The sequence below is a fragment of the Theropithecus gelada genome, chromosome 1 (assembly GCF_003255815.1).
Source record: "Theropithecus gelada isolate Dixy chromosome 1, Tgel_1.0, whole genome shotgun sequence".
NCBI lineage: Eukaryota > Metazoa > Chordata > Mammalia > Primates > Cercopithecidae > Theropithecus > Theropithecus gelada.
Genome location: NC_037668.1, coordinates 40,353,091 through 40,381,026, shown reverse-complemented (window position 1 = coordinate 40,381,026; position 27,936 = coordinate 40,353,091). Strand labels below are relative to the sequence as shown.

Genomic DNA, 27,936 nt, shown 5'->3' with positions numbered 1-27,936 from the left:
ATGGACGGGTCCGAGGGCTGGGAAGGAGGCAGCATCCTCACCTCCAGCCTCGGGACCCCGCGCACCCCGCCCCTGGGCGCGCCAGGTAGCCCACCTTTGTCCGGGCTCGCAACCAGGTGCGGCGGGAGGGGCGGGGCCAGGGGCGGGCCGAGGCCGTGCCTTACCTGTCCGGCCGGCGGGGAGGGGGCAGAGTGGCTCGGGGCCAAGCGGCCGCTGGAGCCGAGCGCAGCCGAGGGCAAGCGGCGGAACCGGGACGGCGTGGAGAGGTGCGCGGGCAGCCGGAGGATGTGCCCAGGCTGAGAGGGGCTGGAAGGAAGGGGGAGTGGGCGGGCAGGAGGGAAGGGGGCGGGAGCGCGGGGAGGGGACAGAGGAGGGGCGGCGGGTGGCGGGCTCGACTGCCCCCAGCCAAGGGGCAGCCCCTGGCCGGGCCCCGCGCGCTCCCGGCCAGCGCGCCCTCGGCAGCTGCGCTTCGCGTTCTAGGCCAGCTCCCCAGAGGCCTAGGCGCCGCCGCCGCGAGGGCGCGGGACAGACAAAGGAGGCAGACAAAGGCGGGCGCAGCCCAGCAGCCGTGCGGGCACCGGGCGAGGCGGGCCCACTCCTCCCGGTGCGTAAGAGCCGCCTCGGCGCGGCCCAGGGCGCGTGGGACGGGAGGGGCTCCGGCAGCGGTGGCGCATCTGGAGCGGCCCCGCGGCGGGAGGGCGACAAAGTGCCGCGGCGGGGGGTCCTCGGTGGACCCCAACAATGGAGCGAGGCTGCGCGCTCAGCTGCGGCCGCGTCTGGCCGGGAAGGGGCCCGGGTCCGCAAAAGGATTATTCCGCCTAGACTGTCAAAAGGGACGGAAGAAATGCCCAGGGCTGGGGAGGCGGGACGGGGAACGGCGGGGCCTTTGTAGCCGCAGAAAGTGCGCAGAGTGGGCGGGCGGGGTTCTCCGACAGGTCGCTCCTGGATGTGGGGGTACAAAGGGTGTTCAAAGTGCTGCCAGCTCACCTGGGGCGCCGACGGCGCACCCGTGCCCCCTTTCCGGTAGGGAAGGAAGAAAGACAACGGCCCCAACACACACACACACACACACACACACACACACACACACACGCGGCCCGGCTGTCGCCACGCCCCGTCCAAAGCCGGCCTGAAGCTTCTCAGACCGGCCCAACCCGGACAAAGCCAGCGCTGGGGCCGGCTCATCCATCACTGCGCGGGGCGCCGTGTCCTGACGACGCTGGGAGTCCGGGAATGCTGGGTTATGGGTCCCGTGGCTCCCATAACTCACGACGGGGTCGGTGGGGCCACGGACGCTGCAAAGATCAAAGAGCGATAGGGCCGGACTCCCATACGTGGGAAGCAGCGCTCCCACCTGGGGCCCAGCGCTCGCCAGGTGGCTTCCATTTCGACTGTTTTCTTTCTCCAGCGTGTGGCAAATTACGATTTTGAGGTTTTAGAACACAGTTCTGCCGTCAGGCTAAATGTCTGTGTTCCTCTTCTGATGCCGTCTCTTGTGGTCTCGGGCGAGTCGCCTAACCTCTGAGCTCATGATTATACCTAAAGTTCAGGGTTCCAGGATTGAACGCAGTGCCCTGTGTAAGGAGATAACGTTTCTAAGGATGGTCCATAGGAAATGCTCCTGAAAAATTAGCTACCATTGTTACTATGATATTACTAGTCTGGTGGGCACCAGGATGGATTGATGAGAACACTGGACTGTTTATTCACAGAAAAGTTTGAGTCACCCATCCCATAAATACCGGTTGACCACCTACTATGGGCCAGCACCAGAGGTAGGGTAATAAATAACGTGGACAAGAATCCCTGCCCCCATGGAACTCAGATTCTAGTGAAGGAGACAGAAGATAAGTGAATAAATAAAAATAAATGATGTCAGGTGGTGATTAGTGCTATGAAGAAAAGGAAAGCACATTACAGACAAAGCATGAAGGGAAGAGGTGTTGTTTTACATAAAGTTGTTAGGAAAGGCCTCTTTGGTGGGGCAGTTCTTCTGGCAAAGAAAAGAAGGTAATGAGCCACGTGGTTGTGGGGAGAAGACTGCTGAAAGCAGAAGAGCCAGTGCAAAGGTCCTGGGGCAGGAGTGTGCTTGGTGTGTTTGGGGGAGAAGAGTTAGGCTGGAACAGAGCGAGGTGACATCAGACGGGGAGCTGGGGTGGGACCATGTTGTTACAGGAAAGGGGTCCCGACCCAGACCTCAGGAGAGGGTTCTTGGATCTCGCACAAGAAAAAATTTAGGGCAAGTCCCCAGAGTAAAAAGTTTATTAAGAAAGTAGAGGAATAGCCGGACGCGGTGGCTCAAGCCTGTAATCCCAGCACTTTGGGAGGCCGAGATGGGTGGATCACGAGGTCAGGAGATAGAGACCATCTTGGTTAACACAGTGAAACCCCGTCTCTACTAAAAAAAAAAATACAAAAAAACTAGCCGGGCGAGGTGGCGGGCGCCTGTAGTCCCAGCTATTCCGGAGGCTGAGGCAGGAGAACGGCGTGAACCCGGGAGGCGGAGCTTGCAGTGAGCTGAGATCCGGCCACTGCACTCCAGCCTGGGTGACAGAGCGAGACTCCGTCTCAAAAAAAAAAAAAGAAAGTAGAGGAATAAAAAGAATGGCTACTCCATAGACAGCACAGCACTGAGGGCTGCTGGTTGCCCATTTTTATGGTTATTTCTTGATGATATGCTAAACAAAGGATGGATTATTCATGCCTCCTCCCCTCTTTTTTTTTTCTTTTTAAGACGGAGTCTTGCTCTGTCACCCAGGCTGGAGTGCGGTGGCACGATCTTGGCTCACTGCAACCTCCACCTCCCAGGTTCAAGCAATTCGGCCTCAGCCTCTCGAGTAGCTGGGATTACAGGTGCGCACCACCACACCCAGCTAACTTTGTATTTTTAGTAGAGATGGGGTTTCACCATATTGGCCAGGCTGGTCTTGAACTCCTGACCTCAGGTGATCCACCTGCCTTAGCCTTAGGGATTACAGGCGAGAGCCACAGTACCCAGCCCCTCTATCTTTTTTTTTTTGAGACAGTCTTACTTTGTTGCCCAGGCTGCTATAGTGGCATGATCTCGGTTCACTGCAACCTCTGCCTCCTAGGTTCAAGCGATTCTCATGCCTCAGCCTCCCAATTAGCTGGGGTTACAGGCACACACCACCATGCCCAGCTAATTTTTTGTATTTTTAGTAGAGACAGGGTTTCGCCATGTTGCCCAGGCTGGTCTCAAACTCCTGACCTCAGGCAATCTGCCTGCCTTGGCCTCCCAAAGTGCTAGGGTTACAGGGGTGAGCCACTGTGCCCGGCCTTTGCTTCCCCTTTTTAGACCATATAGGGTAATGTTCTGATGTTGTCGTGGCATTTGTAAACTGTCATGGTGCTGGTGGGAGTGGAGCAGTGAGGATGACCAGAGGTCACTCTCGTGGCCATCTTGGTTTTCGTGGGTTTTGACTGGCTTCCTTACTGCAAACTGTTTTATCAGCAAGGTCTTTATGACCTGTACCTTGTGCAGATCTCCTGTCTCATACTGTGACTTAGAATGCCTTAGTCATCTGGGAATATGGCCCAGTAAGTATCAACCTCATTTTACCCAGCCCCTACTCAAGATGAGGTTGCTCTGGTTCAGACACCTCTGACAATGTGAGCCTGCAAAGGCTACGGGGAGGACTTGGGTTGTTTAGAGGGACCAAGAGCAGAGCAGAGACATGATCCGACTTAGGTTTTTAGCAGGTTTGCTGATTTGCAGAGAGAGACTCTGTCTCAAAAAATAAATAAATAAAATAAAAATTAGCTGGGTGTGATGGGGCACACCTGTAGCCCCAGCTATTGGGGAGGCTGAGGTGGGAGGATCGCTTGAGCCCAGGAGGTTGGGGCTTCAGTGAGCTGCTATTACGTCACTGCACTCCAGCCTAGGTGACAGAGTGAGACCCTGTCTCCAAAAAATAAAATTAAAAATAAAAAAAATTTGGCTGGGCGCGGTGGCTCAAGCTGTAATCCCAGCACTTTGGGAGGCCGAGACGGGCGGATCACGAGGTCAGGAGATCGAGACCATCCTGGCTAACACAGTGAAACCCCGTCTCTACTAAAAAATACAAAAAACTAGCTGGGCGAGGTGGCGGGCGCCTGTAGTCCCAACACGGGAGGCTGAAGCAGGAGAATGGCATAAACCTGGGAGGCGGAGCTTGCAGTGAGCTGAGATCCGGCCACTGCACTCTAGCCCGGGCGACAGAGCAAGACTCCGTCTCAAAAAATAAAAATAAAAAAAATAAAAAAATTAAAAATAAAAAAATTGGACAGTCCATGGAACAGAAAGTAGATTAGTGGTTTCGGAACTGATGTACCCGGCAGCACACTTTGGGCATTAACAACCCTTCTCAAGACATGGGGAGTGATGAAAATGTTCTGAATGACAAAGTAGCGATGTACAACATTATGACTATACTAAAAACCACTGAACTGCACCCAGTGAAAAGGTGAACTTCATGGTTGGTTTGTTTGTTTCTCAGACGGAGTCTGGGAGTCTCGCTCTGTCCCCCAGGCTGGAGTGTAGTGGCGTGATCTGGGCTCACTGCAAGCTCCACCTCCCCAGTTCACGCCATTCTCCTGCCTCAGACTGCCGAGTAGCTGGGACTACAGGCGCCCGCCACCACGCCCAGCTAATTTTTTGTATTTTTACTAGAGACGGGGTTTCACTGTGTTAGCCAGGATGGTCTCCATCTCCTGACCTCGTGATCCGCCTGCCTCAGCTTCCCAAAGTGCTGGGATTACAGGCGTGAGCCACCGCGCCCGGTTTATGGTTTGTGAATTATATCTCCATAGAGAAGTTTTTTTTTTTAAAATGGCAGTTGAGCTGGATCAAAAGTTCTCTTTTTTTTTTTTTTTTTTGAGACGGAGTCTCACTGTGTCTCCCAGGCTGGAGTGCAGTGGCGTGATCTCGGCTCACTGCAAGCTCCGCCTCCCGGGTTCACGCCATTCTCCCGCCTCAGCCTCCCAAGTAGCTGGGACTACAGGCGCCCGCCACCATGCCCGGCTAATTTTTTGTATTTTTAGTAGAGACGGGGTTTCACCATGTTAGCCAGGATGGTCTTGATCTCCTGACCTCGTGATCCACCCGCCTCGGCCTCCCAAAGTGCTGGGATTACAGGCTTGAGCCACCGCGCCCGGCCCAAAAGTTCTTATCTTGTGGCCCAGGATGGCTGCAGAATATATCTGGACACTCCTGATGTTGTGTAAGACATTTAGTGTCTCTGGGCCAGGTGCAGTGGCTCAAGCCTGTAATCCCAGCACTTTGGGAGGCCGAGGCGGGCACATTACTTGGGGTCAGGAGTTCAAGGCCAGCCTGGCCAGCATGGTGAAACCCTGTCTGTACTAAAAGTAAAAAAAAATTAGCTAGGTGTGGTGGCACATGCCTGTAGTCCCAGCTACTTGGGAGGCCGAGGCAGGAGAATCGCTTGCACCAAGGAGGCGGAGGTTGCAGTGAGCCGAGATCACGCCATTGCACTCCAGCCTGGGCGACAAGAGTGAGACTCAGTCTCAAAAAAAAAAAAAAAAAAAAAAAAGAGAAAGAGACATTTTGTGTCTCTGTATAGAAGCCCAAAGTTTAAGAACATACGACTAGGCGTGGTGGCTCATGCCAGTAATCCGAGCTTTGGGAAGCTGAGGTAGGAACTCTGGAGGCCAAGTGTTCAAGACCAGCCTGGGTAACACAGCGAGACCCTGTCTCTATGAAAAAAGAGCAGATGACCAGCAAGGTCCCCCTGACCACCGAAGGGTCAGCAACACTGGGAATCAGTAGAATCCCACAGAGGGAATGGTGGGTGAGGCCTTGCTCTGGCTGCAGTGTTGAAAGCCATCTCAGGTCAGCAGTGAACCCCGAGATCTGGGACAGCTGTCCAGGTCAGGCCTCACACCAGAAGGCAGATGAGAGCGGAGAGGAGCTGTCGGCCGGAAGCCCTTGTCTTTAGGCGTCTTGTTCCGTGATGATACGTGTCCTCCCTAGGGCAGCTTGGGAGTTGCCTGCTGCCTTGGGAAATGGAAATGGAGCTATGGGGAGGCCGCTAAAGATGGTTTGGATGGGGTTTTGAAAAGCATGACAGCTTGTCCAGAGTGTTTGTTCTGGGGGCTTAAATAGTGTATATAGACCTTAATATCATTGTCATAACAGCCATTAATTGAGCATTTATGTGCCAGGCATTGTGCATTTTATTTGTTTATTTATTTTTCGAGACAGGGTCTCACTTTATCACCCAGGTTGGAGTGCAGTGGTACAAACATGGCTCACTGCAGCCTTGATTTCCCGGGCTCAAGTGATCCTCCCACCTCAGCCCGCTAAGTAGCTGGGACTACAGGTGCATGCCACCATGCTCAGCTAATTTTTATATTTTTTGTAGAGTTTTTGCCATGTTGCCCAGGCTTGTCTCGAACTTCTGAGCTCAAGTGGTCCGTCTGCCTTGGCCTCCCAAAAACCTGGGATCATAGGAGTGAGCCACTGTGCCTGGCATTGTGCACTTTATATTTTTTATAAATATGAACATGGACATAAGCATTTGCTCTTTGCTCAATCCTATGAAATTGGAACTACCATTATCCTATTTTACAGATGAGCAAACTGAGGTTCAGAGAAAGAAGAGCCTCACAGCTGGTTAAGGGGCAGCATTGGGGAGAGAAGCAGCAGGCTGGACACATGAGCAGGACGAGTGGGTGCTGGGGACACCATAGGGAACATGCCACAGCCCTTGCTTTTGTTTTTGAAAATAACTTTTCTCTGCATAGTGCCCATAGCCCAGGCACTGAAGCCAATGTCTTTTGCTCCTCATCCAGACTCAGTTGAGATTCAAGTCAGGCAAGTGGTAATGAGCCACTGTCCACCATCATTTCATTCCTCTGTCACTCATTCTTTCATCCACTCATTTGACACACATTCGCTGAGAACCTGAATTTGGGCTGGGCATGGTGGCTCAAGCCTGTAATCTCAGCATTTTGGGAGGCTGAGGCAGGAGGATCACTTGAGCCCCAGAGTTCGAGACCAGCCTAGGCAACATGGTGAGATCCTGCCTCTGCAAAAAATTTTAAAAATCAGCCAGGTGTGGTGGTGCACACCTGTAATCCTAGCTACCCAGGAGGCTGAGGTAGGAGGATCTCTTGAGCCCAGGAGTTTCAGGCTGCAGTGAGCTATGATTGCCCCACTGCACTTTAGCCTGGGTGACAAGGAGAGACCCTGTCTCTGGAAAAGAAAAGAAAAAAAAAAAAGACAGAGAGAGAGAACCTGAATTTGGCTAGGCACTGCACTGAAATAATGAATGAGGCTGGGTCCCTGCCCAGGGTCATTGCAACTGGATGGGCCCCTGAGCATCAGGGTATCAGGAGATTGTCACCAGGCTATGTGTGGCTCACTCTGTGTGTCCCCCATACCCATGTGATTGGTGTCCTGGGAACCTTCATTCTGCCATCAGCCTGGTGGAGATGGGAGGGGTCTTGGAATCACCTCTGGGGGCTGGAAACCTTATTACCTGGTTCACTCACTGTGTGTTTGTTTTCCATAAACCCCAGCAGTCCTCTTCTGCCCGTGCAGGTCTTTCTCTTTGCTGGGCTGGTGCTCACAGCTCACCTTCTCAGTTTCCACTTCAATGTCTCTTGGGAGTGATTTTCCCTCCATCCCCATTGCAGATCCTCAGGGACCTGCTCTAGTTGGCAAATAAGCTCTGGCTCCCCCTAAACACCCATCCTTCCTTCCCAGCTGCCTTCCTACATATTGTCATTATGGTGAAAAATATGCAAATAACTTTGAACAACAGTTTCCCAGCAGACGGGTGTTCAAAAATGTAATAAATTAACCCCATAATGTAATCTGGATCCCGTGACCATCCATCATGCTGATACGATTAAGATATGCAAAACCAGATGCTGAGGAGTCCATGGATGGAGCGTTGGCAGAGCTCCCCGGATGGGCCCATGCTGACTCGGCCCCCTGCCCCTGCTCCCACCCCCATGGAACCTGAGGCCATCAGAGGTTTAGGGAACATCTGTCTGGCCTGTTCATTTCACTAATGAGACTGAAGCCTTTTGGGGGTTTGGGGTCAGATCGGTTTGAATCCCTACCCATCTGCTTCCTAGCCCACCTTCCTTCTGTTTGTGATTGGATCTGAACCCAAGGCCCCAAACCCAGACTTTTTTTTTTTTTTGAGATGGAGTTTTTGCTCTTGTTGCCCAGGCTGGAGTGCAATGGTGCGATCTTGGATCTCAGCTCACCACAACCTCCGCCTCCCGGGTTCAAGCGATTCTCCTGACTCAACTTCCCGAGTAGCTGGGATTACAGGCATGTGCCACCACGCCTGGCTAATTTTGTATTTTCAGTAGACACAGGGTTTCTCCATGTTGGTCAGGTTGATCTCGAACTCCTGACCTCAGGTGATCTGCCCGCCTCAGCCTCCCAAAGTGCGGGGATTACAGGCATGAGCCACCCACCGCGCCCAGCTGACATTTTTTTTTAATTGCAATAATTTTGGGTTACATGGATAAGTTCTTTAGCGGTGACTGCTGAGATTTTTGGTGCACCCGTCACCTGAGCAGTGTAGACTGTACCCAATACATAGTCTTTTGTCCCTCACCTCCCCACCCTTCCCCTAGAGTCCCCAAAGTTCAATATATCATTCCTATGCCTTTGCATCCCCATAGGTTAACTCCCGCTTACAAGTGAGAACATACGATATTTGCAAACCCAGATATTTTTATCCACAGGTTTCTAGTTGACAAAGTGGGTACCCCAGTGTCAAAAGCTGTTGGGACCTCAGTTTCCCCAAGGAAAAATGAGGGTTGAGTTTATGTCCCCCAAGGTTTTTCTCACGTTCTTAGCTCTGTGTGTCAGGAATTCTATGGGTGGCTTGTAATGTGTCTTCTCGGGGCAGAGGGCTGGGGCTGGGAGTCCATGGACGGAGGGCCTGACTTGAGCCCCAGTGCCCCTCACACTGTGTCCTGAAGGCCATCCCACAGGAGTCACCTGACTCTCAGTTTCCCCACCCCAGGCCCCAGTCTGAAGGGCTCCTTTGCAAGGAGTTGCCCCCTATGACCGCCACTGCCTGTCACTAATACAAAAGCTGCTTAAGCAGCCTCCAGAGATGGAAAGGAAAGACGCTTGTTTTTCCCAAGTTCTGCAATTAGTCAATCTCAGGGAACCACGGGACACTGTCTATAAGCCAGTGAGCTGTTTGGCCAGCTCTGTGTGGAAATGGCATGATGTGGGCAGGATCCCCACGTCTTGAGAAGGGTTGCTGTGCCCAGAATGTGCTGCCAAATGCACCAGTTCCTAAAACAAAATCATCCGTCCCTTTGGACGGATGATTTTACATCACAATTTTACAAAATGCATCATGTTTTTACAAAATGCAGATATTCTCTGGGAACAGTCCAAACCTCTGTGGCGATTCCGACACTTTGCTGGGCATCCGGGCCCCTGGGGAGCTTGTTAAAGGGCCAGTGCCCTGCTGTGCACCCCACCTCGATCAGGTTGCTCTGGGCAGCACAGCAGCTGTGATTAATGGGCTCCTAGGGGATTCTGATGCAGATTTCCTAGGACTGCATTTGAAGAAATGTTTTGCTGACATTCCTAGCTTAATGGGTTACTTACAAGTTACTTTTCTCTCCCCATTAGAAGTCTGGAAATGCAGGTTTGAAGGCATCAGGGGGTCGGGGGAGGGATCCGGGTCTCCTATAATGAGCTGTAAATGATAAACAAGCCTGGCTAGATCTGTGACCAAACAGACGGATGGGATTAACAAGCTCTTACCTCCCTGGAGGTCGCAGACAAAGTCCTCTTGGCTTCTCGTCCTGACTTGTTGCCCACTAACTCCGTAGCTGCTTCTCAGATCTTAGTTTTCTCAGTTGTAAAATAAGGGGGCTGTAAATAAGTGGAAGCCCTGGTGTCAGAAAAGGCATCAGAGCTAGGTTTATATTCCCACTGTGTGATTTTGGCGAATTAGAGAACGTTTCGGGGCCTGTTTAACCATCTGTAAAGTGGGGCTGTAAAGTGGAGATTTAGCTGCTAGGGTTAAGGAGGGAATTAAAGGAATCAGTGTTTGACACATAAGAAGCACTCGATGCTAGTCATTTCTTATTATTTTAATAATATCATCTCTGAGGGCCCTTTCAGGACTTCCAGACGGAGTCCACGTCCGTGGGGGACTTCGGAGCAGTAAAAGGTAGCGGCAGGAGGCACCTCGGCCATCGCCCACCCCACTAGCTGGGAGACTCCGGCAGGTTATTCACCCTTCTGCACCTCGCTTCACTCATCTGTATAAAGGGAACAGTCAGAGTAACGGCCTCATGGAGTTACTCCGGGGACTTAGATAATCCAGGGACACACGTAGCCCAGTGCCCAGCACTCGGCTGGAGCTCCATAAAGGTCAGCTATTGTTCTGAAGCGTAGGGCGGGGAGGTTTCATCCTGTTGGGCCGTCAGGCCAGGCTGTATTTAGGTACCCGGTGGGGGCGGGGCGGGGGCGGCGCCGGTGCACGCCCTCTTTTTTTTATTTTTAAAATTTCACCCGGGTCTTGACAACCGGTGCAACCCTGTCCTCCCCTGTTCCCGCCCCCGAGCCAGAGGAGCCTCTTTTAGGTGGGCAGCTGCAGGAATGGTGACTCGGGTTAGCTCAGATGTGGCTGCCCTTAGTCCCCAGCTGCGCCCTCCCCTTTGCCCTCCCCAGCAACCCCTACCCGCCCTCTTCCGGCGCGTGCTAAAGCGAGAGAAACGCCCTCGGGGGAAGATATGTAGCAATCCGATGGAACTTGGAGATCAACGTTGTGTTTTCTTCGCGCCCACCTGAAGTCGAAGGGAGGTGGAGCGGCGGGTCTCAGCCCCTCCCCGACGCCGAGACCCGGCCCCCGTCCCCCGGAGCCTAGTCCCCGCAGGCGGAACCGCCCTGTGCGAGGCCGGGTTTGGACTGCGCGGGAATGGGCGTGGCCTGGGCGGGGCGGGCTCTAGGACCCGCCGGAGCGTTGTGAACGTCACCCAGCGGCGCCGAGGCCCCGGGTTGAGCGGGAGGCGCGATCGGTCCGGTCGGTGGCTCCCCGCGGCGGGGCCGGGCCCGATCTCGGGCGGGAACCGAGCCCAGAGCCGGTACTAGGGGAGGGAGAGGGGGCGGATTCCCGCCGGGAGGGATGCGGCCGGGCAGGGGGCGGAGTCTTATTCCAACCCAGCTTTGCTTTCCGCGTGTCCCGCTTTGCACTGCCGGCCCTGCGCATCCAGCTGTTTCCCTCTGCGTCCGCGGCCCTGCCCTTTTCAGGGGCACCGCTGTGATCTTTACACCCCCCGAGACAGCGGAGCGAGGGGGCGCGGGCGGCCAGTGGATAGAGGCTGATGCCGCCAAGCACGGACGCCAGCGTCGGGTTGGGGGTTCTTCCCAGCTGCTCTGAGCCTGTGCGAAGCGGGAGGTCATGCCCCAGTTCCCACGGACTGTGGGGAGGGAAGAGACGGTGGAGGCGAGCGGGTTCTGGGCTCCTGGGTGTCTGGAACTACCCTCTGCCCTTGCCCCACCACTCAGGTAGCGGGAAGGATGACCACGCTCACACGACAAGACCTCAACTTTGGCCAAGGTAGGGAGGCTGGACCTGCGGGGTCGGGGGCGGGGGCGTCTGGGCTGGCGGGCTTCCCCGAGCGCACCACCGGCTTGTGCCCCCTGCAGTGGTGGCCGATGTGCTCTGCGAGTTCCTGGAGGTGGCTGTGCATCTCATCCTCTACGTGCGCGAGGTCTACCCTGTGGGCATCTTCCAGAAACGAAAGAAGTACAACGTGCCGGTCCAGGTGAGTCACGTCCCAGAACCACAGAGTGGGTACAGGGTGGACTTTTAAAAACTCTTTGGTCGGGTGTGGTGGCTCACGCCTGTAATCCTGGCACTTTGGGAGGCCGAGGCGGGCGGGTCACTTGAGGTCAGGAGTTCGAGACCAGCCTGACAAACATGGTGAAACCCCGTCTCTACTAAAAATACAAAAATTGGCTGGGCGTGGTGGCTAACGCCTGTAATCTCAGATACTCAGGAGGCTGAGGCAGGAGAATCGCTTGAACCTGGGAGGCGGAGGTTGCAGTGAGCCAAGATTGTGCCACTGCATTCCAGCCTGGGTGACAAGAGCAAAACTCCGTCTCAAAAAAAAAACCTCTTCCACTTCAGGCCAAGCCAGCACTTTATTTTTCATTTTATTTTATTTTTTGAGACTGAGTCTCGCTGTGTCGCCCTGCCTGGAGTGCAGTTACATGATCTTGGCTCACTGCAACTTCCACCTCCTGGCTTCAAGCGATTCTCCTGCCTCAGCCTCCCGAGTAGCTGGGGATTACAGGCGTGTGCCACCACACCTGGCTAATTTTTGTATTTTTAGTAGAGACAAGGTTTCGCTGTGTTGGCCAGGCTGGTATCAAACTCCTGACCTCTGGTGATCTGTCTGCCTTGGCCTCCCAAAGTGGTGGGATTACAGGCGTGAGCACTTTGTTATGAAATAGGTTTTGTGTTAGATAATGTTGCCCAACTGTGGGCTAATGTAAGTGTTTTGAGTGTGTTTGGGTAGGCCTGGCTAAGCTATGATGTTCTGTATGTTACATGTATTAATTGCATTTTCCACTGGCGATATTTGATGGCTTTATCCAAACAAACAGCAACAAACCCATAGTATCCAAACAACAACAAACCCATAGTACGTTGTTGAAGGTCACCTTTAGAGGGAAAAGGAAAAAAAAAATTGGCATTTACTCACTTTTTCTTTATGATGAAGTGACTGAAGCTCAGAGAAGTTAAGGAATTTACCTGAGGCCACACAGTTCCTTAGTTCTTAACTTTTGAAATCTGATTACGTTTTTCTGGATCCTTTTTCTGGAAAAATGCCCACATGCACAAAGATACAACTTTAGGGACTTTTCAGACTCTGGAGGAGTCCATGGACCCCACATTAAGAACCCCTAATGGTATATTAAATGCTCATATTGGGATTGAGTTCTTATCTTTTTTTTTTCTTTGAGATGGAGTCTTGCTTTGTTGCCCAGGCTGGAGTGCAGTGGCTTGATCTCAGCTTACTGCAACCTCTGCCTCCCAGGTTCAAGTGATTCTCCTGCCTCAGCCTCTCGAGTAGCTGGGATTACAGATGCCACCTTATCTGGCCAATTTTTGTATTTTTAGTAGAGACGGGGTTTTGCCATTTTGGCCAGGCTGGTCTGAAACTCCTGACCTCAGGCGATCCACCCACCTTATCCTCTCAAAGTGCCAGGATTATAGGAGTGAGCCACTGCGCCCAGCCTGAGTTCTTATCTTCTAACTTCTTTCTCCATGGATAAATTCACAGTTGTTAGCCTCTTGAGGGAAAGTGGGGTCTTCTGGGTCGGGGGCCCTGGAGAGCTGCTGGGCCTCTGACGGAAGGCAGACGGGGCCTTGGGCTCCTGGTCGTGTTGGATGGTTTCCCCATCTGTGCTTTGGGCCTCACCAGCCGCATGGTGTTGTGTGCAGATGTCCTGCCACCCGGAGCTGAATCAGTATATCCAGGACACGCTGCACTGCGTCAAGCCACTCTTGGAGAAGGTGAGGGTGCACTGGGCTCCCCAGCCACCTCACCCCATGCTCACCCCTGTCCCTCTATGCTCATAGTCCAACTCTGGGATGGGGTGATGCTAGGACTCTGTGGCGTCTTCATGGCTCCAATACCCAGAAGCCTGTTCCCTGCACTCTGGAGACCATCCCAACCCAGGGGCAGGCTCCAAGGCATGTGGGCCATGTGCAGGGTGCCTTGGGCCTGGGAACCTGGGTTGAAGCTGGCTGTGAGTAGGGACTGCCCTGGTGGATTCTAGGTTCTTCTCACATCCGTTCCCTGTTCTCCACGCTAAACGTTCTGTCTGAGCTGAGCCCCTCAGGGTTTCTTCCCCATCTAGTCCTGATCTCAGACTTCCTGGGACCTTCCCTATGGGGCCTGGTTATTCCCTCAGCCTGCACTGCTCATACCGGAGGGTGCCAGCTTCTCAAACCCGCGCTATCTGGGCTCTTGGGGACGCCCAGCCTAGCAGCTGAGCCGGGCTGTGAGTGGGCCGCTTCCCCTCCTTCCTTGGGCAAGGGGGTGGAGGCGGGGTGGTGGAGTGGGGGTGGGGTGCCTGGCTCTGCAGCGGGGGTTCCTCTCCTTGCAGAATGATGTGGAGAAAGTGGTGGTGGTGATTTTGGATAAAGAGCACCGCCCAGTGGAGAAATTCGTCTTTGAGATCACCCAGCCTCCACTGCTGTCCATCAGGTGGGCTGCCCCTGCCCCTCGCCCACTAGCTGGCAGCAGGTCTGTCTCTGGCAACACACCCACCCCTTTAAGGCGGCCCTTGAATACCTTGGAAAAGGCCTGGGAGGAGAAAGGGCAAGATGCGCCAGCCTGACAAGGGGACAGCCTGTGAGCAGCTGAGATGGGTCCAGAGAAATGACATGAACTACCCAGGGTCACCTGGGTAGGGGCAGAGCCCAGGACACAGAACCAGTTTTCTGACTCCTCAGGCAAGTGTCCAGTCAACTTGAAGTTGACCTTTGGCACATATGTTAGTTGGTCAACTGCATGCTTCCGATGGTGAGGTCAGGGCACTGGAATCTATGCCCAACCTGTCCCCACAGGCTGTGTGGCCTTAGGCAAGCCCTTTCCCCTCCTGGCTTGGTGTCCTGGTTCTTGGGCCTGGCTGCACATTAAAATCACCTAGGGAGGCCTCCTCAGATCGCCTCTATCTCCCCTGCCCCCCGCCAAATTCTGACTTTGTCTGGGGTGGGGCTGGGCATTTCTTGTAAACTCCCTTGCTGGTTTGAATTGTGTGGACCGGATAGGGAGCTGGGTCCTAGGCATGCAGCACTCTCAGAGGCACTGGAGGGGGTTCTGTACCCCAGGTCTACATCCAGGCTTGATGCCTGGGGTGGAGGGGAGGGCGCCAGTGTGATGGGAAGACCTCCTCTCCTCTCAGCTCAGACTCCCTGTTGTCTCACGTGGAGCAGCTGCTCCGAGCCTTCATCCTGAAGATCAGCGTGTGCGATGCCGTCCTGGACCACAACCCCCCAGGTGTGTCCACTCCCCACCCTCTCTTCCCTTGGCGTTTCCACGGTTGTCTCGGGTTGGTCTGTGTTCCCAGGTCCATGTTTGGCTGCTCTGAGACTCATCTCTTCCTAACCCTGAGAGTCCACCTCCTCTGGGAAGCTTCCCTGATTGATTCCACCTGGCTTCCATCTCCCTATTGACTGGGGCTTTTCTTAGCACTTGCTTTGCCATCTGCTCTGGGGGTGCTGCCGAGCCAGCAAGGGAAGTGGGAAGAGGCTGGGCCCAGTGGCAGGCACCAGGGCGGCAGGGGAGCCTCCACCAACCTCTTGCTTCTCCAGGCTGTACCTTCACAGTCCTAGTGCACACAAGAGAAGCCGCCACTCGCAACATGGAGAAGATCCAGGTCATCAAGGTGAGATGAGACGGGTCTGGGTCTGGGTGCAGGCTCTAGAAACGTGATGTGGCAGTTTCAGGCAGGCAGGGGCGTTGCCTGTGGCCAGCCATCCATTATATTGGTGCAGCAGTGCCTGGTACCCAGCAGGTCCTCAGGCCTGGCCACTGCTCCATCTGGGCACTTGGGGCAGTGAGGAGCTCAGGTGGAGCCACCTGCTGGGGCCCCCAGCTCATCCTGGCTCTTCTGAAGTGGGGGCTCTCCAGGGAGGGGTCCTGGCCCATCAGGTTCAGCATTGGTGCCTGGGGCTTGTCCCTTGGGTTCTATGGACTTGGCCTCTGTGGGGAATGGGGGGGGGCCTGGGGTCTGCATCACCAACAGCTTCCTAGTGATTCTGAGGCTCAGGTTGTAGGCCCCTGGTCTGGAGTGGGAGGGACAGCAAAGTGAGGGCAGGCAAGGGCCCAGCTCCGTCACCCCCCTGACCTTTGTCCCCTCCCTAGGATTTCCCCTGGATCCTGGCAGATGAGCAGGATGTCCACATGCATGACCCCCGTCTGATACCACTAAAAACCATGACGTCGGACATTTTAAAGGTGAGCTTCGTGGGGACATGGGAAGCTTATTTAGGGGCTGCTTAGGAAGTGAGGCCCGGCACTGAGGCCTTACTAGAGGGCTTGGGGGAGAGAACGAGGGAATGCCTGGTGGAGGGCTCCTCCCGTCTCTACTCTTCTCCACCTCGGCTATGGCCACGAGGCCCCACCCTTGGCGGAGATCTGCCCACCAGGTGCTTCTGTGTCCTCCAGCAGGGATGCCCTGGCTGTCTCGCTGACTGTAGCTGTTTGTTTGTGTTTGTCAGATGCAGCTTTACGTGGAAGAGCGTGCTCACAAAGGCAGCTGAGGGGGTATCTGCCACCTCACTGATGCCCGAACTGTCAGACTTTGGGGGATCCCCGCCTAGGGCAGTGCTGCATGGCTGCCCTGATTCCAAGTGCTCTTATCGCCTCTGTGTGTGGATCGCCCGCCCCAGCCCGGGGCCGCTCAGGTCTGCTTGGAGGATGCCTCCCCCAGGAGGCAGTGAAGGATGCCGCAACCTCAACTTCTCAGCCTCCTGGGGTTCCGCCGGCAAACACTGTCTGTCTCAAATACTGTGCTGTGAGTTCTTTCAATAAAGGGGCCCCAAGGGCTGGGCTGAGCTGATGCCATCATTAACCAGAGTGGGAGGGACAGGTATGGCCAGGGGAAAACCTGGTGGGGGGGTGCTGCTTCTCCACCAAAATGCCAGGGACCCCCTCTCCCCACTCCTAAAACCAACCCCAGGCTGATTTTACTGAAAACATGTATTTTTAATTTTTTTATATTTATTTATTTATTTATTATTATTATTATTATTATTATTTGAGACGGAGTCTCGATCTGTCTCCCAGGCTGGAGTGCAGTGGCGTGATCTTGGCTCACTGCAAGCTCAGCCTCAGCCTCCCGAGTAGCTGGGACTACAGGCACCCGCCACCACGCCCGGCTAATTTTTTGTATTTTTAGTAGAGACGGGATTTCACCATGTTGGCCAGGATGGTCTCGATCTCCTGACCTCGTGATCTGCCCGCCTTGGCCTCCCAAAGTGCTGGGATTACAGGCGTGAGCCACCGTGCCCAGCCTGAAAACATTTATTGACACAAAACGTCAGAGCTATGTGACAGTAAGTTTCCACAAGCTGGCAGGGTTGAACCGGGGCAGGAGTCGCTGGTACAGGGACTTCACTGCCCACCCCATGCTCAGCTCCTGCATGGAGGAACCTCTGGCTGACCCGGATACAGTATGGACAGCTGTCAGAAAATCTGGAGAACAGCTTGGTAGGGCGATTGGGCAGCCTCCTCCTGTCCATGCTTCTTCCCAGGCTGAGCCTCGGAGGAGGCCTGGTTCCTGGTCCTCTTGTGGCTGACGACGATGCTGCTGTTGGTGACTCGGGGCCCATACCAGCCTGCCCAGTACTGGGTGTCACTGCCCCCGTGCTGAAAGAGGATGTAGCGGACACCCCGGGGGTAGTCTGAGAAGGTGTAGGAGACCTGCCGGGAGGAGGGGACAGGAAGTGACCACCAGGACTGGGGAGGGGAAGGCAGGAGCCAGGTCCTCTAAGAGAGCTGCCCAGGTGGGAAGGCAACAGCTCCAGGCCAGAGAGCAGGGGCACCTTGGGCCCTGAGGCTGCCCCTTGCTTCCTGCCATCCTGGCCCTGGGAGGAGTGGGTAGAGAGAGCAAGTGGGTGAGGCCTCACCTCTGTCCATGCAGCATTGTTCCACTGTTGGATGGTCACAGGTGGGGGCTCGAAGGAGGCCAACACGAAGTAGTCAGCTGAGGTCAGCTGCACCTTGAGTTGGTAGGTGCAGCCACAGTCGGCTCTGGCAGCAAACCTGGTGGAGGGGTTGAGAGCCCTGTGTCCAAGCCACCGAGGGCTGGCCCCAGCACTGGGGGCAGGGGGGACCTACACATTGGAGCTTGGAGCTTCGTTTCCCATCAGCCAACACTGCTCTGCCTGCTAGGCCCAGCTGGCAGCGCTCCCTATGCCCCACTGTGGCCTGGGGGTAAACAGTTGGTCCATACTGGCCTCAGTTACCCCATCTGAGAAAAGGGACCCTTTCGGGCATCCTACTAAAGATGTGACCTCAAAAAGCAAAAGACCCCTCCAGAGAGGCCTGGTCTGTCCAAGCCACGTCACCTGTACTTACAATGGACCAGGCTGTGGATTCAGTGGGAGAGTCAAGGGGGTGGCCTGTGTAATGGGGCTGGCACAGAGCTCACCTTCTGCTCAGCCCAGCCCAGCCACCTCTCCCCTCTGCAGCTCTGCATACTCCTCCAGCCTCGCCCATTTATCCTCAGAGTGGCGGCCCTGGGGCCTGCCTAGAACTGGGGTCCTGCTTCTGCCACCGGCCAAGCCAGAGCCTGGCACACTTCTGTGCACAGAGTAGGAGCTCAAAAAAGAGTCATGGGATGAATAGGAAAAGGAGCTGCGGAGGCAGGTAGGTCAGGGGACCTGGGGGTTTCCACCCAGTCCAGAGAGGCCTGAGGTCCTCTGTTGCCCGAGTGCCTGTCAGCGTTGACCGGGCACAGTGGCTCACGCCTGTAATCCCAGCACTTTGGGAGGCCAAGGTGGGTGGATCACTTGAGGTCAGGAGTTTGAAACTAGCCTGACCAGCATGGTGAAACTCCATCTGTATTAAAATGATTAAAAAGATAGCCAGGCGTGGTGGTGGGCAACTGTAATCCCAGCTACTCGGGACGCTGAGGCAGGAGAATCGCTTGAACGTGGGAGGTGGAGGCTGCAGTGAGCCAAGATCGCGCCACTGCACTCCAGCCTGGGTAAAAGAGCGAGACTCTCAAAAAAAAAAAAGTGCCTGTCCATGACAACCCAGCTGGGGGCCTCAGCCTCCTCATCTGCACACTGGCGCTGCTGTGTCCTGCTGACTCCGTCACAGGGTGGTGGGGAGGCCAGGAGGTGCCGCAGGGTCTGGGCACAGAGCGGGGGCAGAGGCCAGGGCTACCTGGCTCTAGGACACTGCTGGGCACAGTGGGCACTTGCTATGGCTTGTCTCACCCGGCACAGCAGTAAGACGAGCATGTAGAGTCGGGGACACAGGCCATGGACCCTACTCACCAGTCCTTAACCACGATGTCCGGCCGGAATGTGTCCAGTAGCTCCTCCCAGTAGCCCTCAGCTACAAGGTCCACCAGCTGGGACTTGAGGCACATTCTGGGGAGCAGAGTTGGGGGCTTGCGTACCTGGGTGTGCTATGCATGGCCCCCCCTCACCCAAGCCTTGGCAGCCCCTGTGAGCCCAGGGAGGTGGTTTGGGGACTTAGGGTATCCTTTGGCCGCTGCAGGACAGGCACTGGCTGGGGCTGACTGGTTTCTCCTCCAGTGTAGGAGGGAGTCTGACCCACTTGTGCCTGGGTGGCATCTGATTCCAGTCCAAAGGCCCAGTGTTCCAGGGCACCAGGCAGGGCACTCTTGTAAACTCAAGTTCCTAGCTTAGGGATGGATGCCTGTAGATAGCCCTGGCTTATCTTAACCACCCAATGGACTCCTGGCCTGCTTCAGTGATCCCCATCCCCACTGTCCATGAACACAGCACTGAGTGACTCCAGGAAGCAGTGACTCTGGGCAAGTTTTGGGGCCACCTCCCTTGAGCTTCACAGAGAGGCCTTCCCTTAGAAGACTTTGCCTGAGACTTGGCAGAGGTGTCCTAACCCTCTGTCCCCTCCATGCAAGCCTGGTAGGTTCAGTTTGCCTTACTCGTAGGATGTGACAAAATACTTCTTGACTTTGGGGTCAGGAAAATCTGTCCCGTGGGCTCCAGGGAGGCTCTCCACCTTCCAGCGGTCCCCACCATTGAAATCGATTTGCCATGCAAACATATCCTCTAGGAAGAACAGAAGCCGAGGTGAGACCCCCTGTGTAAATCCAAAATACAGCCCTCCCCACCTGGTCCCGGGAGGGCGGGAGGGAGGGTGGTTGGTGTTAGTGACCTTCTTGGGAGGCAGAATTTGCTCATGCTCAGGTTTCTGGGGCTGTGGACACCAAAGGGTTAACAAGCTTGTTCCTTCTCAAGGGCACTGTGTAGCCAAGGTACCCCACCAGCCCAAGTATACCCCAACTGCACCCTGGAGCACCCCTACAAAGCACCCCTCCAACACATTCCCACCTGTCCTCACCATATCAGCTCCGACCTGACTCTGTCCCTCCCACACAGTCCCAAACTGGCCTCACTCCTAACACACAGCTGGAGAAAATGCGTGTTACGAGAAATTCTAAACCAACCCCTTCCTTACTTCCATGTTGCGGTGGAACTCTGGGAAATACCCAAGTATCAGTTCTCAAAAAATGAAATTATGAGGGACCTGTGAGAGTACTGTCCTCAAAGACTAATGTGAGGCCAGGCACGGTGGCTTGGCCTGTAATCCCAGCACTTTGGGAGGCTGAGGCAGGTGGATCGCTTGAATCCAGGAGTTCAAGACCAGCCTAGGGAACATAGCGACACCCTTTTTTTCTTTTCTTTTTTCTTTTTTTTTTTTGAGACGGAGTCTCGCTCTGTCCCCAGGCTGGAGTGCAATGGCCGGATCTCAGCTCACTGCCAGCTCCGCCTCCCGGGTTTAGGCCATTCTCCTGCCTCAGCCTCCCGAGTAGCTGGGACTACAGGCGCCCGCCACCTCGCCCGGCTAATTTTTTATATTTTTTAGTAGAGATGGGGTTTCACCGTGTTAGCCAGGATGGTCTCGATCTCCTGACCTCGTGATCCGCCCATCTCAGCCTCCCAAAGTGCTGGGATTACAGGCTTGAGCCACCGCGCCCGGCCTCTTTTTTTTTAAAATAAGTAAAATAATTTTTTAAAAAAGGCTAACAAGTGTTCATCCCAACACAGACTGCTTACTTGACCCAGATGGCACCCCAGATGTCCAGGAGGGAGAGGCCCTTGGTTAACGACATAACCCAGATTGGAGGCCCTAGAGGATGGGTTTGTGGGTTTGTTGGTGGTCATGGGAACCAAGATTCCCATAGGGCCCAGATGGCCCAGGGCAAGAGTGCTAAGTGGAGGAACCGGTACCCTTTGGGCTGGGCGGTGTGGTAACATTCATGGGTGGACTTCCATTAGGTGGGCCTGGTGGGTTCAGGGGGGCGATCACCCTGTTCACACTGAACTTAGAGGACCTTAGAAAACAAGGGCGCTTCTCTACCGGTGCTGCCCAGGCAATCACTGGGGCACTTTTCCAATGGCTTGCTCCCCCTCCAGAAGCCCGCTATTCTCAGGTGCTCTGGGGTCCCCAGTAGAGAACCAGAGGAGTAATACAGAAATCTAGGAGCTGGGCTGACGCTGAGTACAGACCTGGGGGTATCTCAGCAAGGCTTGACTGAACACTGCCGGCCCCGGGCAGGCCAGGCTGCAAGGCCAGCTCCGTTAGGCGGTGTGAAGCTGAGTGGGCAGCTTCTGAATGAAATCTGGGGCAGGCAGAGGGACTGAGTGTCGGGCGCTGTCTATGGGGGCTCTGGGATTTGGGGTGGGGGGAGTTTGAGGCCTTTATCTGTCAGGACCAAACCCTGGAAGCTGGGCAATTGTGCATCTTTGGGGAAGTCACTCATCTCGGGCCCAAAGCTCCCCATCTATACAATGGAGTCCACCCTAGTTGTCTTGGCATCTCCCAGGTTCCTCTGTGTGTGTGTGTGTGTGTGTGTGAGAGAGAGAGAGAGAGAGAGAGAGACAGTGTCCCTCTGTCACTCAGGCTGCTGGAGTGCAGTGGCGCAATCTCAGCTCACTGCAACCTCCGCTTCCCAGGTTCAAGCAGTGTTCCTGCCTCAGCCTCCCAAGTAGTTGGGATTACAGGTGCCCACCACCATGCCCAGCTAATTTGTGTATTTTTTGTAGAGACAGGGTTTTACCATGTTGGCCAGGCTGGTCTCGAACTCCTGACCTCAAGTGATCTGCCTGCCTTGGCCTCCCAAAGTGCTGGGATTACAGGCATGAGCCACCGTGCCTGGCCTATTTGTTTTATTTTTAAATTATTTTTTCAGAGACAGGGTCTCACTCTGTTTCCCAGGCTGGAGTGCAGTGGCACAATCTTGGCTCACTTCAACCTCCACCTCCTGGGTTCAAGCGATTCTCCTGCTTCAGCCTCCTGAGGAGCTGAGATTACAGGTGCCTGCCACCATGCTTGGCTAATTTTTTTGTATTTTTGTAGAGATGGAGTTTCACCATGTTGTCCAGGCTGGTCTTGAACACCTGACCTCAAGTAATCACCCATCTCAGCCTCCCAAAGTGCTGGGATTACAGGTATGAGCCACTGCACCCGGCCAATCTCCCAGGATCCTGATGAGGATGAAGAGAGTACACAGATAGCAAGGAGGTTCTAAGTACACAAACCAGGTCTCAAAATCAGTTGCTGCTGGAGTCCCAACAGGAAGTATGGTGTGTCCGGGGTGGATGGTGGCTCATGCCTATAATTCCAGCACTTTGGGAGGCTGAGGCAGGCAGATCATTTGAGCCCAGGAGTTCGAGACCAGTCTGGGCAACACGGTGAGACCCTGTCTCTAATTAAAAATATATATATATATGGGAAGCGTGGTGCCTGGTACATAGCAGGTACCAAACGAAGGAAGGGAAAAGGGAAAAAAATGCCTGGGAAATACAAGATAATGTAACAGGCTAAGTGGGGACCTTCAGCTGTGATCACAGGCCCCTCTGGATCCTCATTTTGTCTGTTTGTATAATGGGGCTAACAGGAGGATGGGTAAGTACATTTGTAAAGATCTCCCATGAATACCTGACACAGAGGAGGCCCTTGGTCAACATGAGGCAGCTTGGGCTGTACTCTGGGGGACAGGCGGGTCTGCAGTGTGCTTGTTCATTCAACGAGCATTTCTTGGGCACCTGCTATGTGCGGGTGTCACTGTGGATGCTATAGTGTAGCAAACAATGTCCATTTGGCCACTGGAACTTGAAGTTTGTGGCAGAAAAAAATAAGGAAAGTCTGAAAAAAATCTTTTTCTTTTGGAGACTAAATTTCACTCTTGTCGCCCAGGCTGGAGTACAGTGGAGCCATCTCAGCTCACTGCAACCTCTGCCTCCCAGGTTCAAGCGATTCTCCTGCCTCAGCCTCCCGAGCAGCTGGGATTCTAGGTGTGGGTCAGCATGCCCAATTTCGTGTGTTTTTAGTAGAGACAGGGCTTCGCCATTTTGACCAGGCTGGTCTCCAACTCCTTACCTCAGGTGATCCGCTCATCTCAGCCTCCCAAAGTGCTGGGATGACAGGCGTGAGCCCCCGCGCCTGGTCAAAAATGTTACAGGGCATGAAATGGAGGTGCTATGCTGGAGGTGGAGAGTGCTGTTTTTAGATTGGGAGCACAGGGCAGGTCTCTGAACTGAGACCTGAAGAATGAGAAGGAACCAAGGGAGTGAGGTGGGTGTTTAGGATTAGAGAACATTCCAGGTAGCGTGGGAATCACAAGTGCCAAGGCCCAAGGATGGGAAGGAACGAGCCCGGTGGCGGCCTCCACCCTGCCCCCATGCCACCTTCAGCGCACGGGTTGCGCAGGAGGTTCCTGTGCAGGCTCCGTAGGAAGTAGAAGATCTTCCAGTCGGCCACGGGCTGGTCCCAGTCCTCGGTGATGAAGCCCTCTCGCAGGCACTTGCGCTTCCAGAGGGTCATGAGGTCGATGAGGTCCCGCCAGAGGCTGCAGACCAGGCGGCAGTTCAGCAGCAGCTGGCGGGCGGGCACGTGCGTGAACAGCTCCAGCAGGATGTTCTCAGGCAGCTCGTTAATGCTGTCCAGGGCTGCCTTGGGGTGGGGAGCATCCATGGCCTGTGGTGGGGGACAGCGGTTATGAGCCTGACCAGGGAGGTCTAGGCCAGGGACTCCTCTCCAACCCTGCATTAGCCAGGTGTGGTGGCACACGCGTGGAGTCCCAGCTAGTTGGGAGGCTGAGGCAGAGGCTGAGCCTGGGAGTTCAAGGCTACAGTGAGCTATGATCGCGCCACTGCACCCCTGCCCGGGCAACTGACCAAGACCCTGGCTCAAAAACAAAAACAACAAAACCACAAAAGAGCATTTCGGAGGCTGAGGGTCCTTCCAGTAAACAGTAGCCCCTCAGTGGAAAGAGTAGTCATGGGACCCACATTCAGAATACAATAGTGCAATACAAGTAGGAAAGTCTTTAGAGACACATATTTTAAAAGGCTCCTCCCCAATTTAAGAAAAAATTGCTTAATTTTAAAGCCAGTGGTTTGGGTGGACTGTAAGATTTTGTGGAGGCCACACTTATCTGCAAAGTTCTGTGAGGGTTTTGGTGATTGTTGTTATTTTAATGCTCTGGATTCATTGTTAGAATATAAAATCCTTTTTTTTTTTTTTTTTTGAGACAGCCTTGCTCTGTTGCCCAGGCTGGAGTGCAGTGGTGCGATCTTGGCTCACTGCAACCTCCGCCTCCTGGGTTCAAGCGATTCTCCTGCCTCAGTCTCCCAAGTAGCTGAGACTATAGGCACATGCCACCATGCCCAGCTAATTTTTTTGTATTTTTAGTAGAGACAGGGTTTCACTGTGTTAGCCAGGATAGTCTCAATCTCCTGGCCCCGTGATCCACCCGCCTTGGCCTCCCAAAGTGCTGGAATTACAGGTGAGAGCCACCGCGCCTGGCCAGAATATAAAATCATTTTTACATCCCAGATTCATGAATGTTCATTCAGTGGATGGCTAGCGCTGAGAAACCACCTGCCTCTCTCCAGAAGCTCACTCTGGCCTGGAAGTCAGATGTGATCAAACAACCCCATGGAAGCCCCCACAGCACCCGGCTGGGCTGCCTTGGGTGTCAGGCCAGAATCTACTTGGAGATGGCCGGAAAACAAAAATCAGATGGAGGGTGCCTGAGAAGACTGCCTGGGTTTGAATCCTGGTCTGCAGTGACTAGTTGGGAAGCTGTGGAAAGGAGGGGGTAACTGTCCCGACCCTGGAAGGGCCAGGAGAACCAAGTGAAACACAGATCTTCGGTCAGCATTGCTGCCAGCACAAACCTGCCCTCAACACTGCCCTCAACACTGTCCTCCCTGTACCTCTGCACTGCACACGGGTTCTAGAAAACTTCAAGCAGTGCCACAGCCCTGGCCTGAATCTGTTACCTGGGGGCACCTATTAGTCCCCTAAGGGGATCCCAGGTACTTGCCCCAGGTAGGTGGGGGTTGGCCAGCAGCCAGGGCTCTGCCCTGTCACTCAGGTGGGCCTCATCTGCTTACACACGAGGAGAATGTTCTCCACCTACAAGCAGGGAAACAGAACCTTGCTGGCCTCTTTTTTTTTTTCCCTCCCCCATCCCCGAGACAGAGTTTCGCTCTTGTTGCCCAGGCTGGAGTGCAGTGGTGGGATCTCAGCTCACTGCAATCTCCACCTCCTGGGTTCGAGCAATTCTCCAGCCTCAGCTTCCCAAGTAACTGTGATTACAGGTGTCCGCCACCACACCCCGCTAATTTTTTATTTTTAGTAGAGATGGGGTTTCACCATGTTGGCCAGGCTGGTTTTGAACTCCTGACCTCAGGTGATCCACCCACCTCGGCCTCCCAAAGTGCTGGGATTACAGGCATAAGCCACTGCACCCAGCCTTTTGCTGTGGCCTCTTCTGATTTTCCATAGAGGCTTGGCCATAGCAGCAGTTCATAGTCTTCTGAAAGCTCCCATCCCAGAAAACCGGAGGGTGGGTGTATGCTGACTCCTGCCCGGGGAGGAATACTTTACATGGCAGAGAAAACAGGTGAGGTACTTGTGCCTCGTGAAAAATGCTTTGCAAGCTGGGAGCGGTGGCTCAAGCCTGTAATCCCAGCCCTTTGGGAGGCCAAGGTGGGCGGATCAGGAGGGCAGAAGTTCGAGACCAGCCTGGCCAACATAGTGAAACCTCGTCTCTACTAAAAATACAAAAAATTAGCCGAGTTTGGTCATGTGTACCTGTAATCCCAGCTACTTGGGAGGCTGAGGCAGGAGAATCGTGAACCCGGGAGGCAGAGGTTGTAGTGAGCCGAGATTGCGCCATTGCACTCCAGCCTGGGTGACAGTGCAAGACACTCCTCCAAAAAAAAAAAAAAAAAGAGAAAAAATGCTTTGCAACCTTGGCAACACAGGGAGACCCTGTCTCTACAAATAGTGAAAAAAATTCGCCGGGCATAGTGGCCAGTGCCTGTGGTCCTAGCTACTCGGGAGGCTATGGTATTAAGATCTCCTGAGCGCAGGAGGTCAAGGCTGCAGTAGCTCACAGGTGTGAGCCACCAAACCCGGCCCCTCAGAGGTTTTCTAACTTAGAGTCCATGAGGCCTGCTGCGGTCACACTCTAGGGAAAGAAGGAGCCCGCTGGAGCAGAGTGAGCCATGATTCCTCCATGGCACTCCAACCTGGGCAACAGCAAAACTGTCAAAAAGAAAAAGGCTTTGATAGGGGAAAAAAAAAAAAACTCAATGTGGCCAAGTCTTCTAAGTTATGAGAAGCAAATGTAGCATTCGAAAAAAAATGTAAAACCTGTCAATTTTAAAAATGCCTGTAGTCTGGGCAACATAGTGAGACTCTGTCTCTAGGAAAAAAAGAGATTAGGTTGGGGGTGGGGACTCATGCCTGTAATTCCGGCACTTTGGTAGGCCGAGGTGGGCGGATCACAAGGTCGGGAGTTCAAGACCAGCCTGGCCAATATGGTAATACTCCGTCTCTATAAAAATATAAAAATTAGTTGAGTGTGGTGTCGGGTGCCTGTAGTCCCAGCTACTCAGGAGGGTGAGGCAGGAGAATTGCTTGAACCCGGGAAGTGGAGGTTGCAGTGAGCTGAGATCGCACCACTGCACTCCAGCCTGGGCAACAGAGTGAGACTCTGTCTCAAAAAAAAAAAAAAAAAAAAAAAAAAAAAGAAGAAAAGAAATTAGCTAGACCTGGTGGCCCGTGCCTGTAGTCCCTGCTACTCAGGAGGCTGAGGCAGGAGGATCGCTTGAGCCCAGGAAGTGGAGGCTGCAGTGAGCTGTGACCATGCCACTGCACTCCGGCCTGGGTGACAGAGCAAGACTGCCTAAAATAAATAAATAAACGCTGGCAACTTCTAAAGTCACTGTCTAGACTCTAGACCAAATAAAAGTCACTGGGCTCCAGGCTAGAGGCGTTTAGGCACCAATAGCTTCCTACCGTGGTGACTGAAGTCTGGTCTCTGGCCCAGTCCGCATTTTCTTGCGCCCCTTCCCCGCCCCCACACGGGGCATTTTGTGGTGGGGAAGTCCATGCCAGCCCTAGGAAGCCCTCACACCGATAGGGTTCCCCAACTGCCCGGCCCGGCGTCTCGTGCTGGCCTTCACCGCACCCACCCTCCCAGCAAGCTCTCGGGGCACTCTTACTTCACCGGTTTCTCGGAAACAGAAACCGTGGCTGGGGAAAGGCAGGCGCCGGATCTCGCAGGCGCGTGGGGGCCTGGAGGTCCCCTGACAGTTCTCCGAATCCGGCAATGGCCTCGGGATGTGGCAGGGGTGGAGGCGGCCGCGAGCCTCCGCCCGGGTGGCCCCGGGGCCAGGCCTCCAGTCCGGGCCCAGCCGCCCGCGCCCCCCAGCCCTGGACGCCCGGACCAGCGCCCGCAGGCTCCGTGAACGCCCAGGCGCCTGAGACCCCGGCTCCCCACTCGCCCGCCGCCCGTCCCCCCGGGGCCGCAACCTGGAAGCAGCGGCGGAGCTCCGGGTCGGCCCGAGCCTACGGCCTCCGCGGCGTCGTCGCTGGGCCCCGCCCGGCCCCGCCGCCGCGTCACGCGCTGCGCTCGGTCTCCACCCCCGCCCCGGACCCCGCTGCGTCCCTCCCGGCCCGGCCCCGCACCTTCGCCGCGGGAAGACTAACCTGAGGTCCCTGGGGCCCGGGCCCTCGCTGCGGCCTGCGTGTCCTGAAGCTCAGTCTCCCCCTCCAGGCGGCGGGCGGCTCAGCACCCACACCTGCACCCCCCTCCTCCGCAAGGCAAAACTCCCTGAACGCGAGGCAGCTCAGCGGACCTCCGCACTAGTTCCT

The 27,936-nt window shown here is 54.8% G+C and overlaps 3 protein-coding genes across 12 annotated transcripts in view; 1 reads left to right on the top strand and 2 right to left on the bottom strand.

The window, feature by feature from the left end:
* Positions 1–1,018, bottom strand: part of DRAXIN (dorsal inhibitory axon guidance protein) — a 29,792-nt gene extending 28,774 nt beyond the window's left edge. The window contains exon 1 of the mRNA XM_025401751.1: positions 988–1,018. The gene's annotated coding sequence lies outside the window, so the exon portion shown is untranslated. The remainder of the gene's footprint in view (positions 1–987) is intronic.
* Positions 214–25,360, top strand: MAD2L2 (mitotic arrest deficient 2 like 2). 9 transcript variants are annotated; one of them, XM_025401855.1, is made up of 9 exons: positions 271–604; positions 11,525–11,576; positions 11,666–11,784; positions 13,470–13,541; positions 14,138–14,238; positions 14,939–15,033; positions 15,348–15,421; positions 15,901–15,993; positions 16,257–16,592. In XM_025401855.1, the coding sequence occupies exons 2-9, from the start codon at positions 11,537–11,539 to the stop codon at positions 16,296–16,298; spliced, it is 636 nt and encodes a 211-aa protein (XP_025257640.1). In that variant the 5' UTR covers positions 271–604; positions 11,525–11,536; the 3' UTR covers positions 16,299–16,592. The 9 variants fall into 9 exon arrangements, 8 of the variants coding, with proteins under 8 accessions (XP_025257610.1, XP_025257640.1, XP_025257600.1 ...); XM_025401842.1 differs by lacking the exon at positions 271–604 and adding an exon at positions 10,066–11,100 and having other exon boundaries at positions 16,263–16,609; XM_025401799.1 differs by lacking the exon at positions 271–604 and adding an exon at positions 10,066–11,100 and having other exon boundaries at positions 14,138–14,277; positions 16,257–16,605.
* Positions 17,044–27,936, bottom strand: FBXO6 (F-box protein 6). 2 transcript variants are annotated; one of them, XM_025401775.1, is made up of 6 exons: positions 27,772–27,936; positions 23,451–23,739; positions 19,682–19,808; positions 19,044–19,139; positions 17,667–17,802; positions 17,044–17,460 (listed from the first exon to the last, which is right to left on the bottom strand). In XM_025401775.1, the coding sequence occupies exons 2-6, from the start codon at positions 23,734–23,736 to the stop codon at positions 17,224–17,226; spliced, it is 882 nt and encodes a 293-aa protein (XP_025257560.1). In that variant the 5' UTR covers positions 23,737–23,739; positions 27,772–27,936; the 3' UTR covers positions 17,044–17,223. The 2 variants fall into 2 exon arrangements, with proteins under 2 accessions (XP_025257560.1, XP_025257549.1); XM_025401764.1 differs by lacking the exon at positions 27,772–27,936 and adding an exon at positions 27,595–27,685.

What these genes read in the sequence shown, in the direction of transcription:
- MAD2L2 (XM_025401791.1), top strand. Translation starts at nt 11,341, where the DNA reads ATGCCGCCAAGCACGGACGCCAGCGTCGGGTTGGGGGTTCTTCCCAGC. An exon ending in AGTACAACGTGCCGGTCCAG is followed by an intron (nt 11,785 to 13,449) that starts GTGAGTCACGTC and finishes GGGCCTCACCAG; the next exon opens with CCGCATGGTGTTGTGTGCAG. An exon ending in CCTGGACCACAACCCCCCAG is followed by an intron (nt 15,034 to 15,347) that starts GTGTGTCCACTC and finishes TTGCTTCTCCAG; the next exon opens with GCTGTACCTTCACAGTCCTA.
- FBXO6 (XM_025401775.1), bottom strand. Translation starts at nt 23,736, where the DNA reads ATGGATGCTCCCCACCCCAAGGCAGCCCTGGACAGCATTAACGAGCTG. An exon ending in TATTTTGTCACATCCTACGA is followed by an intron (nt 19,140 to 19,681) that starts GTAAGGCAAACT and finishes TCTGCTCCCCAG; the next exon opens with AATGTGCCTCAAGTCCCAGC. An exon ending in GACATCGTGGTTAAGGACTG is followed by an intron (nt 17,803 to 19,043) that starts GTGAGTAGGGTC and finishes CCCCTCCACCAG; the next exon opens with GTTTGCTGCCAGAGCCGACT.